Source organism: Rattus norvegicus, chromosome 18 (assembly GCF_036323735.1).
Source record: "Rattus norvegicus strain BN/NHsdMcwi chromosome 18, GRCr8, whole genome shotgun sequence".
Classification (NCBI taxonomy): domain Eukaryota; kingdom Metazoa; phylum Chordata; class Mammalia; order Rodentia; family Muridae; genus Rattus; species Rattus norvegicus.
Window position 1 is genome coordinate 3,209,857 of NC_086036.1, and position 15,928 is coordinate 3,225,784.

Here is a 15,928-nt window from a genome sequence, read left to right on the forward strand (position 1 = left end):
CCTATGCCTGGTCCCCATAGAAGACAGAAGAGCATATCAGATCCCTTAAGACTGGAGTTACAGGCAATTATAAGCAGCCATGTGGGTGCTAGGAATTGAACCTGGTTCTCAGGAAGAGCAGCCAGTGCTCTTAAACACCAGCCATCTCTTCAGACCCATTTTTTTTAAAGATTTATTTTATGTGCATGAGTATTTTGCCTGCATGTATGCATATGTGTCATGTGCATGCCTGATGTCCATGAAGATCAAAAGAGAACATCAAATTCCTTGGAACTGGGGTTGTAGTGGTTGTGAGCCACCATGTCGATACTGGGACTCAAACCCTGTTCCTCTGAAGAACAGTCAGTATTCTTAACTGCCTTAACCATTTCTCCAATCTGGGAGATCCAACTTTTAAAAAAACAAAGGAAATGAAACTCTTAGAGAATGTTAACAATTTCTAGGCAATTTATTTTTAAATTAATTTTAATAGTTGTAGTTGAAAAAATTACAGAATGTTATAATATGAACTTAATTAGGAATCAAAGTCCTTTTATTCTCCTTATATTAATCAGATTTGCAGAGGATGAAAAGAAAAGCTATATTCAACTAGAAAACTTCAACTAATTTGACACTATTTTTTTTAAGATAGCTCAATTATGTATCCCAGGATGATCTCAAATTTGCGAGCATCCCTCTTTAGCCTTCTAAGTGCTGATATTACAGGCATGTGCCACAGGGTCCAGTTCAGTGTGTGTTTCAAGAGTTTTTTGAATATTGTAAAGATTGTTTAATATACTTAAGATAGTTTGGTTTATTAAACAGATTATTATTCCAGACTATTATTATATATATTTTATGTAGACATCTCTACTTTATTGCTTAACATTGAATTTTTTATTATGTGTTTCTACATAGGTTAAAACCCAAGAAATCAGATACTAATGAGAACAACTTTTGATATATTGCTAAGTTGTTTTCCAAAGACTATACTAGTTTCTTATATCTTCAGGAAAGTATGGTTTTATAGTTTTATAACCCCTTCATTTTTGTAATTAGTAATTAACTATTTGGTTTGCATTTATATTTAGTTGCTAGTAGTGTTGTAGGCCGTGTGTGTTGTTTTAGCAAGTGTTTCATGCTCATTTACTGGTTATTTTTCTATTAGTTACTACCATGAAAATTAGAAATGCCCTATTACTTTTATCCATATTTTCCCTTGCCATTTTTAATCAGACTTAATTAAAATTGGAAAGTACATATGTCTAGAGTTAAAAATTCTAGTGTCCTTTCTTAAGTACTTTTCTATAAGCAACTTTGCTTCTAATCCAGAACTTCCTGCCACAATCTAGCTTAATCCCCAGAGACTTGAGCCTACATAGGCACTATTACTGTTAGCAAATATGTAGGCTATGTCAGAACACAGACCCAAGTTTATAGTGAACTGATAATTATATGTTTGCTCTCACTATTAGAAAGGAAATAACTCACTTTTAATCTACTTGGCTGTCATATAATAGACTAAAAGCAATAATGTTGCAGATTTATTTTCCTAGCCTGAGGGTACAAGTAAGGGGAATACACTGTACATCAAATGGGACTGGGTTCAGTATTCAGAAGCTAGTCTAAATTGGCTTAATAGTGTAGCATTTGCCTCATAAAGGAACTTAAAACTGCTTTAGAATTGGTACAATGTGTAACAAAATACTGTGCTTTTTTTCTTTTGTTACTTTGCAGGTTTACAAATCAAAGTAACCAAACTGAAAAAGGAAAGAATTTTGTAAGTATCAGTATGTAATGCCAATGTCTTATTTATTAATTAATTGATACTAATAGCCAGTCTCATTTAAAAAAAGCAAAAAACAAAGAAAAGCCTTATGTCTTACTTAAAAATAAATTAGCTTTGAGCTAATTAATTGTGAAAGTGGGTGTGTTACTCTTGTTTATTTTAAACTATGTCACCTTGACTGACTTTGAAATCTATGTAGACTCTGCTGGACTTGAATTCTGAGTGCTAGTAGGATTAAATGGTGGCTCATAACTGTCAACTCCAGTCTTGGGATCTGAGGCTTTCTTTGCCTCAGAACACCAGGCACACGGGTGGTGAACAGACATATATGTAGGCAGAATCCTCAAACACGTGAAATAAGTAAGTAAATACATAGTTTTAAGGAACCTATGTCTTTGGAGAAATAGTGATAGCCATGTGAGGTTTATAGCATTCAAGATGAGCTATAATGGTTTGTGGTGCCAGAAAAAGAAAGTCATAGTGAGAATGGCGGTATGCTAACCGTTACTCAATGATCGATCCTGCAGCTCAGCGGTAGACTGCTTGCTTGGCATGAGCAGAGCCCTGCATTGATTCTTCGTACCAAATGAAAACCAAGCATGTCAGACATGTCTGTAGTACCAGCACTCGGGAGGGCGAGAAGAGAGGTGGTAATCCCTGGTCAGACATGTCTGTAGCACCAGCACTTAGGAGGGCGAGAAGAGAGGTGGTAATCCTTGGCTCCACAGTAGGAGCCATGTAACCTGGGCTCCATGAGACCTTGTCACAAACAGTAAAAACAAAGAAAGTGAAAAACCTCACAGTAGTTAAGTGTAAGACAACTGGAAATAGTGATCAGTTACAGACCTCTAAAACAAAGTGATGACTCTTGATTAGCGGGATTTCAGTAAGTGTAGAAAGAATTGTAGACACAGAAAAATCATTGTATAGCAAGCTTTACAGCAATTGTTAAAGGCAACAACCATCCATTAAACCTAAAATAAGTACGATAAGTAGGAGAAGAATCGGTGCTTGTGGGGAGAGAGAGACGTCTCAGCGGTGAAGAGCACTGCCTGCTCTCCATAGAACAGGGTCAGTTCCAGCACCCATGTGCCTGTTAACAATAGCCTGCAACTCTAGTTCCAAGGGACCTGGCGCTCTCTTCTGACCTCTTCAGGGATCAGGCATACACATAACATACTTACATGCAAAACAGTCTTTATCTATAAAATATGTGAAGTTTGAAAAGAAATCATATTCATACATTTTACAAATTCCTCAAAGTGTCTCTTTACATGATACTAGCTACAAAGGCAGGGGTGTCATTGCAACCGAGAAACCCAGCAGACTTCACAAGTCAAGATCAAGTTAACATCACTAATAAGGAGATGTGTCTGCCTAACGTATTTCTTGATGTGGCCTATTAAGAATAGCACCGTGTTGCTTTTCTCATATTCTTAGCAAAACTGTTTTATGAAACATAATCAACAAAATAACTATGCAGTGTTTGCAGTGATGTGACAGAGATGTTTCCAGGTTGAAGGAAACATGAAAGAGAAGTCATAGTAAAGGAACAGCTGGCAAAATTTAATCAGGCTTTCTTAATTAGTTTCCATTTAACATTGTCGTTATTGGTGTTAATTTTTTATGTTGATGCTTTACTTGTTCGTAAGTCTGAAATTGTTTCCAAAATGAAATATTAGAAAATATCAACTTCTTTCCTCCAAACTACTAAACAGTGACAAAATGAAGATTAATCTTAGCAAGAAGTAAGCTGGCACAGTGGCCGTCGAATGGGGAGCTGAAGATGTTGCCACAGTCTGACTGCCACCTCGCAAAGGAGCCAGGAGAAAGTCATTACTAGTGCAGCTCCTGGAGCGTAATGTTCCTTACAGGACACAAATGTTATGTTTCATAAACTGACCCCCTGCTCTCCCAAAGCCTGATGGTGGTGGCACACACCTTTAATTCCAGCACTTGGGAAACAGAGGCAGGAGGATCTCTGAGTTGGAGGCCAGCCTAGATTGCAGAGTGAGTTCTAAGACAGCCAGAGCTCCTCAGAGAAACCCTGTCTTGACCCCTCCCCTTCCCCCTCAAAAAAGAAGTTTGCAAACTGTCCAGCCTTTTAATGGCCTTTAATACTAATGGTATTGCCTTATATTTATGAATCATGTGTGTGTATTATGTGAATATAATGAATTGTATTTGTGACCTCAGAAAAATTTTATGTTTAAGTTCTCCCTATGGTGTACATTATTCCAAAGCTAGTACATTTTATTGGATGAGACAAAAAATAGGATTATTTTATTAATATGTAAAATTTATTTTCCTATCCACTTGAAATATAATGGGAATATGTTTTACTTAGGAATAAACTTTTCTTTGCTGCTAAATTTTTTTGAGCTGATTGCATTTTAAAATTCTGAACTGCACTTGAATGCTGTAATTTTCAGCTTTATTTTTTGTCTGTTTTAATGTCCTTTATAAATGTTGTCACTGTTACTTCTTTGTTTGTCTTTTTTTTTTTTTTTCTTTTTTCAAACAGGGTTTCTCTGTGGAGCCCTGGCTGTCCTGGAACTCACTTTGTAAACTAGGTTCATCTGAAACTCACAGAAATCCTCCTGTCTCTGTCTTCCAAATACTGGGATTAAAGGAATGCACCACCACGGCCCAGCTTACTTTTTCTTCTTAAAAAGGAGTTTTATTTTTGTTGTCTTTATTTGTATGTGTATGGTTGTTTGCCTGCATATATCGCGGTGCACCATGTGTGTGCCTGATGCATGTGGAGGCCAGAAAAGGTCTTTGATCTTGGAACTGCAGTTCCAGATGGTTGTGCTAGGATTCAAACCTGAGTCCTCTAGGAGAGCAGTGTTCTCCAGCACCAGTGGTTGGCTTTTCCTAATTGGGTCAATGTTTCAGAATTGATTAATAAAAACAGGATGAAATCTTTTATATGGTTCCTTGGGTCAGTGAGTGTTACAGTTACTAATGTCGTAAATCCTGAAATACAGCCACTAATTCAGATGCCATCCTTAAAGTGAAAGTGAAGATCATTTTTAAGAAGTACTAAAACTCAGAAATTACTGTGCTTACCATTTGATTATACATTTTAAATTACTTTCACTACATGTTTTTGAAGGACTGTAGTTTTATTAAGATGGATCTTTCCTGTCAACCTATTGATTGTACTTTCTGAAATATTACAATTTTTTAAAACATTTATTTATTTATTATATACACTCTTCTGCCTGCATAACAGAAGAGGATGCCAGATCCTATTACACATGGTTATGAGCCACCATGTAGTTGCTGGGACTTTTTGTTTTTTAGGTCAAATTTAGGAGTTATAATATCAGAACTGTCTTTATAATTTTCTGTAAATTTTCCTAACTTTAGAGATGCACAGAGACTAGAAGAATTCTTCACCAAAAATCAACAGCTGAGAGACCAGCAAAAAGTTCTTCAGGAAACCATTAAAATTTTAGAAGATAGGTAAGTTTGATACTTGAATGAGAAAGTATTTCCTCCTCAGTGGAGTCCATTGGGTTTACTTTTAATCATTTCTGGGGTTGGGAGTGATTTTTCTCCCTTAGCCTTGTGCCATCGTTGAGTAAGTTCTTTATAGACTGACAATATACTCCCAGGTTTTATATGTGGTTTCCGACCATGTTTAGCAGTCATAGCTTAGCCTATAAATGTTGTTTTTAATGTTAGATATAAGGGGAGCTGCAAGGTGGAATGTCCTAATCCAGAGCTTATATTTCCTTTAATTTCTAAGTATATGGAAACTAATAAATTGTATTTTTGCTATCTTTTCTTACTCTGATTTCTTTTCTTTTATAGTTTTTCACTTCCCTTCAATATAGGAATTTTTCTCTGTATATTCCTGAGATAACACAGTCAGCCCTTGTACATAGACCTTTTTCCCCCACTCAGATGAGATCTATAACCAAGAATTAAAAATACTTTTAGAATTAAGTACGTTTTATTTTCAAATGTGTTACCTACCAAAAGGCTAACTGATTTGAACTAGGATTTTTTTTTCTTTAGTGGTGAGATAATTTCTTGTTTTACTTATTTTGTGTGCACGTGTTGTATGCCTGGATGTACATGGGGAGGTCGGAGAACACTGTGGGGTTCCAGGAATGTTATCATACTTGACAGAAAGAGCCTTTACCTGCTATATGATCGTAAAATAGTCTAGTATTCTGCATATTCACAAACTGAAGGTGAATGCCATCTATATGGTGGCTTTGAGAATATCAGTTTACTTGAACATGCAGTATTTTGTAAAAAATTTTGTGGAAAAGATCTACGTGCTTTCGGATCACATATATATTCTAACTTTCCACTGTATCTTTAACTAAGATTTAATAACAAATATTTCTGTCCTTGTTTTATCCTATGTATTGCTCTAGGGACTTGGAGGATTATTCTCCTTAGTATTTTATGGACCTTATATTTAATTGTCAAATTCTGGAAATACTCAAATAACTAGCAATAAGAAGATTTCATATATGAAGTGCTATGAAGAAAATGTAGTTAAATGATATATTTGAGTGACTATAGAAAGGTTGCTTATAGATGGTCAAAGGGTGACCTTTCTGAGGCAGTGCTATTGAGATAAAACCTGAATAAAAGGGATGTGAGGAGATAGTTAGCTGAGAAAGCAAGAGACTAAAGGAGATAGGATATAAAATTTTAAGGTAGGCCAGGCATGATGGCACATGCCCTCAATTCCAGCACTTGGGAGGCAAAGGCAGGTAGATCTCTGAATTTGAAGTCAGCATAGACTGTACAGTGAGTTCCAGGCCAATCAGAGCTACGTATTGAGACCTTGTCCCAAAACAAAACTTAGTTTAAGGTAGAAATAAATTTCAAGTATTCAAACATAAAATCTCCCATAGTTCTGATTTACAGAACAAACGTGGTGAGGGAAGGGAGATAAGACTGCAGATCTTCAGTACGTTGTGTGTGGACATGGGCAACAAGTTTAGATTCTCATTGTGATGGAAGCCATTGGAGAGTTAGCAAGGGAGTGACAAGGGGTGGGTGACTGGGAGCCAGTAGCATCCACGTGGAGATGCCAAGTAGAATACCGTGTGTATTTTCTGAGCTGAGCTCCATAGGTCTCAGAGGACCAAAAAAAAAAAAAAAAAAAAGAGGAAAAGCAGGCTATTTAAGTAAAGGAAAGTTAGACCTATAGGGCATGCTGTGAAGAATAATTTCCTTGAAGGAGCAGTTTGAAAATTAAATGAGATAATAAAACCAATTTATAGCAAGTTGAGTAAGGTTTCTGTACTATATCAGTTGGTGACTGTAAGTCTAACCTTCGGCACTCTAGTACACTATATAGTGCACCCAGATTTAAGCCGTCTCCAGCCGCGCTGTCAGAGCTAGAAAGTCCTCTATCCCTCAGTTCCCCAGCCCAGCAATGAAAAAGAAGTCCTGAATTGCTCTTCTGTTAGTATGAACAGAGCACTCCATCGTGGTTATGTGCTGGAGGACTTGGGAAGAATGCTGAGCACAGGCTCTGCCTTCTTCCTCTTCCTCCTCTTTCTTCTTTACATTTCCCCTCCCCTCCTTTCCTCCTCCCACCCCACTTTCCTTTCCTTCCGTCCTCCATGCCACTTCCCATAACTAATGTTTTTTCTTTTTCTGTAACAAAGGAAATAATGGCAAGAGCTTATCTCTCCCCTCTCGTGATTCCTATATAAAAACTTAGGGCTTGCATTAGTAAGTGTATCTGCTGCCCTGGATTCTCTGAGAGGCACACGTCAGAGTGGGTTTGGGAAGTAAAGAAATGGAGTGGGAGCCTGGGTGGATGAAGCGTGAGCTGCAGGAGTGGAGAAGAGCTGTCAGATGTCCACGGGTAACGAACGGTAAGGAAGGCAGGGCCTAGTGTGCTTTGCTTAGTGGGCTAACGTTATCGAGCCACCGTATCTGTTCTGTTCACACTTGGAATCTTACCTTCTGCCGTCTTACATGTTCACCTGTGGGACCAGGTAAAGGATCTCAGCTTATACAAGATGGGGCCAGTGATTTTACTCCTCATGGTAAGAGATAAATAATTTAATGGCCGCCATGCTCCAAAGCTGATAGTATTAGCTACAAGTGCTACCTCACATCTATAATGAGGCTGAGGCAGGAGAATTACCATATGTGGGAGGCCAATTTGTGCCATATGATGAGTGAGTTTCAGCCCTACTTGGGCTACAGTGTAAGTTGTTGCAAAAAAAAAAAAAAAAAAAAAAGAGCCTTGATTATATGGATTTGCCATATCTTTCCTGTGTAGTTAGTCATTAGCTAGTTATTTAGGACCCAAAGTGTAGAAATAAATTTCAAGATGTTTTTTGTTTGTTTTGTTTTGCTTGAACTGACTTCATACAATTGATTTTCAATTTCTTCCCTTGAAGATCCACCTTTTCCAGAGTCTACAAAAGTGTTTCACTATGTAGTTTATTTGGTCTTCCAGTTTAGTTAGCTTCTGTATCGTGCACATTCATGTATGTATGTATGTATGTATGTATGCATGTGTGTGTGTGTGTGTGTATGTTTGTATGTATGTATGTTTGTTTGTATATATTTGGGGGTGGTTTTGAAACAGGGTCTCACTATGTAGCTCTGGCTGTCTTGGTGTATGTAGACCATGCTGGCCTTGAACTCACATCAGTCTGCCCACCTCTGCCTCCCAAAGGCTGTACTAGAAGTGTGCACCGCTTCACCAGCTTGGACTTCTTTGTTGTTTTTAAATGTTAAATGTTATTTAATGTATATAAGTACACTCTCCAGCCCTTGTACTTCTTTCTTACGTGAGTTTTCTATCCTACATTCTTTCTGAGAAGTGTCAGTATATCTATTTCCCATGGAAATGTTTTCTAAATTATTTTCCTTACACAATTAAGATGACTAGTTTTAATTATGTCATTTCTTTAAAACTAGATTACTTTCTTGTGACCTGACCAGCAGTCATCTGTAATGGGATCCGATGCCCTCTTCTGGTGTGTCTGAAAACAGTGACAGTTTACTCACATGTATTAAATAAATAAATAAATCTTTAAAAAACAAACAAAAAAGAATGGTTCATAGAGTAAGGTTTTAATTTTTCTTTTTTACTTTATGTTTTCATTTATGTGCACATGTATATCTGTGTGTGTGTATGTGTGTGTGCACATGTATAAGGGTATCTGTGAAGTCCAGAAAGGATGTCAGATCACCTGGAGAGGGAAACAGGCAGATGTGAGATGTCTGGTCTGGCTGCTGGGAACCACACCCATCTTTCCAGCTTCCTAGAACGAGCTTGAAGCTATAAAATCTGATACTTTGTTGAGAATGTTAAAAAATAACATCTATTTTGTGAAAATGTGTTTTCTTTTTCCTCTTTAGACAAGGTCTCATATATTACAGGCTGGGCTGTAGAGCTAAGGATGGCTTTGAATCTGAGTCTCCCATCCCTGCCTCCCTCCCAGGTGCTGAGTTACAGTGTGCGGTGCCACTGCACCCAGTCTCTGTGGTGCTGGGCGCTGGCCCAGGTTCTGCAGTGAGTATCCTACCAACTGTGCTACTTCCAGCCCAGCTTTATCAAAAATTCTAGGCATTCGTTTCGATGCTTGCTGCATCTTCTTAAAAGGAGGGATTTTCCTTCTTTTTAAAAATTACATGAAGCAGTTCATTAGTGCAGTGCCTTCCATACTGACCCCTGTTCAGTGGCACCTGCATTACTGCTCATATTGTGGAGACTACCATAGTGGGAAGCACATAGGCTGTGAGCACCATGTTAAACCTATGATGCTGTCTTCCCTGTAGTGCATTTCACTTTCATAACCTCTCTGAATGCTCCAGCAGAGCCTGCGGGAGTGAAATCAAGCATCAGTACCCACGTTTAACTTTTATGAGTTTTTCTTCATTGGTACAAGGGATGCTTTCTTGCTAGGACCACAGATGCAAGTGAGCACAAGGGCAGCTTGAAAGGGAGCCCTTGATTCTCATTTCTTAATGCTTATGTAAAACAAATGGTGTTTGCTTTTTAGGAACTGCCCCGTACATAAAGCAAATGAGATGGTGAGGAGTTGTAATTTTTAAAGCACTAGCCATCTGGGCTACAGAAGCCAAGTCCTGCTGCTCCTGTTTTTAAACACCCAAAGCCCCCACTGCATCCACCATTCCTTCTCCTTAGTGCCGCAGCCTCCCTTCTCTCCTCTCCACCTCTTATCCTAAAGGTGGGCTTGGACTCAGTCCTTTTAACCAGTATTGGAGGTGATTTACAGAAGTTGCACCACTGAAGAAATTAGGAGAAAATAAATGAGCCTAGAAATTGGTGGAGTAAAAGCTTCCTTTAGAATAATTCAGAACATAATAAAAATTGACAAATGAGAGCGCATGAAATGAGAAAGTTTCTACACAGCAGAAGGAATAATGAATGAAGAGACAGCCTGCAGGAGAGAAAATATTTGCCAGCTATTCATCTGACTTTGGATTAATCTCCATAATATATGGGGTACTCAAATGCCAGGAGAGCAGAAAATCAATTAACAGGCAAGAAAATTGAATGGATGGTTTTGAAAGATATAAAATAGCTAATACAGAAGTGGAAGGAAAAAAAGTATTCAACATGTTTTATCCATCAAGGAAATGCAAACCAGAGCTACATTGAGATTTTATTTAAAATCCAGCCAGAATGGTTATCATCAAGAAAACGTCAAATCTAGCAAGGATTTTGAAGGCAAAGAACCTTTTAACACTGTTCAATGAAAAGGGAATTAATCTAGTCCAAATGAAGGCCAGCATGGAGGTTCCTTGAAAGTGGAGAATGGGACTGCCACATAACCAGTCATCCTTTTCCTGGGTGTGTGTGCAGAATATTCAGGAGATATACCTACACCTCCACATCTACCGTGAGACTATTTACAATAGCCAGGTTAGGTCTTGGAAATAGCTTGGCTAAAGCTTCCCTTCACATGCTAGAGTGAGTTCAGGATCCTCAGAGCAGGCCAGCTAGGGACATTAGCCATAACGTTGTGATCTGGATTGGTTGAGAGGCCCTACCTCAATAAAGATGGGAGAGCTATTGAGATGGTCCCTGACATCTGACTGAGGACTCATGTGCACCTGCACCCCACACCTGACAGTGCACACATACAAACATACGAGCACACTTCCCACAGGAAACAGGGAAAAGGCAATTTTAAAAAGCCAAGTTATGGGATTAACTTATGTACCCTTTAACAAATTCTTTGTTAAAAAACATATATACACAGTGGATTTTTACTCAGCCAAAAGAATGAAATTATATCTTTGCAAGAGAATACATGGAATTGTAGAACATCATGTAAATGAAATAGCTATACTTAGAAAAACAAATACATGTTTTCGTTTGTGGAATCCTTTTTCCAATGGAGAGCAGACACTTTTCGGACAGGAGAAAAGAAACAATAGGAGACGAAATCAAGAGTATGAATGTTATCATGTTACAGTATATATAGAAAGTGTCATAATGAAATTCATTGTGCCCAGTGCCAATAAAATATTCTAATTTTAAGGCCATGCTTGGTGGCTCATTACCATTAATCCAAGAACTCAGGAAGCAAAGGCAGGCAGGCAGCTCTCTGTGAATTGACTACATATAAGATATTGTCTCAAAAAAAGTTCATAATTTCATAAACTATAAACAAGCTATAGTGCCTTTATGTTTTCCTATTACACATATAGAATTTTAGGAATCCATAATTTTTCACTAAATCTAACAGCTATTGTAGTAGAAAAGCAAATAGAATACATTAAAAGGTGTTTCATTATTGTGAATACATGATTTGTGTGTATATGTGGTGGGTTCACCACTAGAGATCAAAAGACAACTTTCAAGAGTCAGTTCTGTCCTACCATAAATTCTGGAGGTCCAATTCAGGTCATCGTGTAGGCAGAGCAAGGACTTTTTACCTGCTGTGCTGTCTTGCCAGCCCTAGAATTTACTTTTAGAAATACCATTGAGACTGGGGACTGGGTTGACAGTAGATAAACACATTTGCTCTTGTAAGCATGAAGATCTGAGTTTGAATCCCCACTATGTACTCAAAAGTCATGTATAGTGCTCATTGCTGTAACCCCAGCTCATTGTTGGAGGTGGATCCTGAGAAATCTGTCACCAACCAACTTAGCCAAAATGGAGAGCTTCAGTATAGTGACCTTGTTTCAGGACTCAACTCACTATCCTCCCCACCACTGACGAACTAGAAGATTTATGATTTTACAACTGTTCTCTAACTTCAGAACCTAGATTGTCTTTATGCTTTTCTGTATTTCTACTGTCAAAATGTGACCCAGATTACTTTTCTGTATACTATTTTATCACCTGCCTTTCTCTAGTAGACTATGAGTTATGCAAAAGAAATGATATATTGGTTACTGAATACACTATAGTAGTGTTCATTGAAACCTTATTGAATAAAATTAATAAATTTAAATCATTGGGCAGGGGTAAAACAATTGAGCATGTTTGTTACTGTGGTGAAGATATCTCAGGGAAAGGGCACAGCATTTGAAACATGGTGGGCGAGGTAGATCAGCAGCAGCACCACCAATACCACAGAGGAGCCCCTCGAGCTTATCAGGCTCAGCTTGGATGAGTGAATTTATGTGAAAATGAGAAATAACCAAGAGCTTTGAGGCAGATTACATGCCTATGATCAACACTTAAATATGATCCTGGGAGATGTAGAAGAAACTGATGACAATGGAGATTGATGAGGAGACGTATGAAGAGATAGATAAATGCACAAAACGGAACATCCCCATGCTCTTTGTCCGGGGAGATGGTGTTGTTCTAGTCGCCCCTCTATTGAGAGTTGGCTGTGACAAAAAAAAATGGAGCCTGTGTAGGAAAGTGGAGACTGCCTCTTGAGATGTATAGGTCACCCCCAGAGAGAGAAGCTCACACACATCTGAGAGTCAGGAATGACCTGAGGATCCCTCTACCCTCAAAGAAGTTCATTTGCAAGTAACTCACACGCTGTCCAGTGAAATGACCTGTCCCTTTCTCCAGCCAGTGTGACTGCCTTGCTCTTTTCAGGAGTTGGTTTGCCCATTGTTCTTGTAGTTACTTTCAGGATGTTTTTCTGTTTCCTTTTTTTAAAAAAAATTTCAATATATCAACTTAAATATAAGTATAAACTAAAATTTATAAACAATCAAGAGTTGACTCCTTTTCTTAAGAGTGGCAGTTGCTGAGAAAAACTAGCAATAATAGACAAACTAGAGGATATTGCTTTCTCTTACACTAAACAGTGACAGTTTATACTCCTTTCATGTTTTAAAGAGTTCCTTTAGCTTTTCTATTTTACTGTAGATCATACTCCATATTTTCACATCTTTGCTTTCTTCTCCTTCTCCTTCATGAGGCTGACTCACTGGTGTGTTACAAGAGGACACTAAGGTTTCACCTTGCTTTTACTCTTCCTGGAGTCAGTGGTGTCTACTCGCTGCTTCAGTTAACTTACCCTTAAAACATAAATGTTGTTACATTGTTACCAGATTGCACTCTGGAATTTTGTTGATAAATAGATTGTTTCTTTCATGCCCCTTTTCTTTTAGAGCATATGTTATGTGATGTTCTAGGTTCATCCCCTAGGCTTTTTTCTTTGCATTTTTATACGACTTTGGTGGCAGATTTCTCTCAAGTTGTTGGGTTTTGTTGTTATTGTTTGATTGGGATTTTTCCCTACTGATATTTTTAATTTCCAAGATCTCTTATAAATGTTTGTTATTTTGAGGAAAGGACTCATTGTGTAACTGGGCTGGCCTGGAACTGTAATGTAGATCAGGTTGTCTTAGAACTCACTCCTGCCTAACAAGGGCTATATATTCTATGTGTGTCATGATTTCAAAGCCCCGGGTACCTCAAGGACTATCTACAGAATATATTTCATCTAAGAGACCAATTGGCAAGAGACCAATTCTTTGTTTTTTTTATCTGTAAGCTATAACTCTATTAATGAATCCTCTTCATTCAAGTCAGTATTGTTGATAGGACCATAACTTTCAGATAAAATATCTAGGTTTTTGTTTGTTAAATTATATAGCTTTTAGTTTTTCTTTTTTCACTTACCTTAAAATTATGGCATATACTACTGTGCTACAATTTCCATAGACATTTGAATGCTTACTCTGTAAAGTGTTGAGGTAAAGTTACCTAAAATGATTGATATATAGGATATTTCATTTTAACTACATTTCTGATTATGTAAGTGGTAAGGTTGGAGAAAGTTTGATATTGTGTGTCTGTGTGTGTGTGTGTGTGTGTGTGTGTGTGTGTGTGTGTAAAACTAAAAGAATTCTCATATCATTGCCTACAAGGTAACAAATAACATTTTAGAATATATTTTCTATCCTCTGCACATACTTTTATTATATATACACTTTTCTCTTCAGTACTTACAAGTTTACTAAAAGATACTCTATGATCTTTTTATGTAATAATATGTTGTCATTGTTTTCTCATAATACTGCTTTCTTTGAAAGAAATATAACTTTTTCTTCCTTTGTATTCACTGATCTGTCATATTTATAGAACAAAAACATTGTCAAACATTTAGATGTGTCTTGTGTTTTACTGAGCAAAATAGATGCAGAGCTACCTAAAATATCATGACTACTCTGTACTAGGTAGGACTTACTTTTTACTATAATGGTTAAAAATCAAATCTTTAGCTTTCTTTAGAAAAGTATCTTGGGGCTCATAAGATGTCCAGTGAGTAAAGCATTTGGGCTGGAATTTGGGTCCCCAGAACTCATATACATAGTCTTCCCATAATCCCAGAGCAAGCTGATTAGCCAAAAGTGAGCTCCAGGTTCAATGAGGGACTGTACCTCAATATGTAAGAGGGAGAGCAATTAAGGAAGGCCCCATTGTCGACCTTGGGCTTCCATATCACCTACCTGCATGCACATGTGTACCCACATGCACAAATATACAACACACATAAACATACCAATACACACCCAGCTCTCCCAAAATAGAGAAAATAGTTCCCTCAGTTTTGGAGGCTAAGGGAAGGGGATTACAAGATCATGATCAAGGTCCACTTTTTAGGCTGTGCCATCACAGCCTTTAATTGTAGCACTTGGGAGTCTGAGGCAGGATGTTGATGAGTTCAAGATCAACCTGCTCTACATTGAGTGTTCAGACTAGCCAGGGCTACATGGTGAAACGCTGTCTCAAAATAAAAAGTACATACATTCATACATACGTACGTACGTACATACATACATACATACTTAGAAAAATGTAAAGGTTCCAAGGAAGGGAAAAAAGAAAAAGAGATTTTGGATAATATTTAAAATGATAATATCACCCAGAACTGCAGTATTTAAGGAATGATGCTATAGCATGGTTTCAGTTTAGGTACGATTGTACTAAAGGGTTAATGTTAAGTAGTTTGTGGTCATTGTAGTTGCCAAGTCAAGTTTTTAGATCTTTAAAAATATAAAACTCTTTCAATATTGTTACGTAGTTTAGTCATCCATAATCCAAAATTTGTAGCTGAAGAGATGGCTTCACCATTAAGAGCACATAGTACTCTTTAAATTTTGTTTATGTATTTTTTAAATGTGGAGTGCTCTCCACATGTGAGAAGGGGATGTCAGATCCCTTTACAGAGGGTAGTGAGCCACCATGTGGCTGCTGACATTGAAGTAAGGACTTTGGAAGAGCAGTCAGTGCTCTTGCCTGCTAAGCCACCCCTCCAGCCTGAGAGAGAGCACAGGCTGCTGCTCTCAGAGGACCTGAGTCTGACCCCAGCACCCATGTCACAGCAGCTCAAACTTCTTGCAGCTTTAACTCCAGGGAGATTTGGGATCTCACCTGCAGCGCCTGTACTCACATGCACACATGCACACATCTGTATACATAATTTAAAAATCTATCTTCCTGGGTGGTGGTGCCAGTGCATGCCTTTAATCCTAGCACTTGGGAGTTAGAAGCAGGTGGATCTTGGTGAATTTGAAGTCAGCCGGGTCTACAGAGTAAGTTCCAGGACAGCCTTGAAAATAAACCTGAATGAATGAAAGAATGGACGGATGAATACGTGAATGAATGAATAACCTGAAATCTTTTCCAAAATTCAGAATTCTCTGAAATCCCAGAACTTTTCACGTCCCCATTCCAAAAATTTTAGATTTAAGCATTTC

At 37.9% G+C, this 15,928-nt stretch overlaps 1 protein-coding gene and 1 pseudogene across 6 annotated transcripts in view; both read left to right on the top strand.

Annotated features, from left to right (window-relative positions):
• Rbbp8 (RB binding protein 8, endonuclease) overlaps positions 1 to 15,928 on the top strand; it is a 65,456-nt gene that overhangs the window by 11,669 nt on the left and 37,859 nt on the right. For all 6 annotated transcript variants that reach the window (XM_039096753.2, XM_063277268.1, XM_039096747.2 and 3 more), the window contains exons 3-4: positions 1,717 to 1,759; positions 5,144 to 5,239. In XM_039096753.2, coding sequence (XP_038952681.1) covers positions 1,717 to 1,759; positions 5,144 to 5,239 — 139 coding nt within the window. The remainder of the gene's footprint in view (positions 1 to 1,716; positions 1,760 to 5,143; positions 5,240 to 15,928) is intronic.
• LOC134482994 (U6 snRNA-associated Sm-like protein LSm3) lies at positions 1,717 to 15,062 on the top strand (annotated as a pseudogene).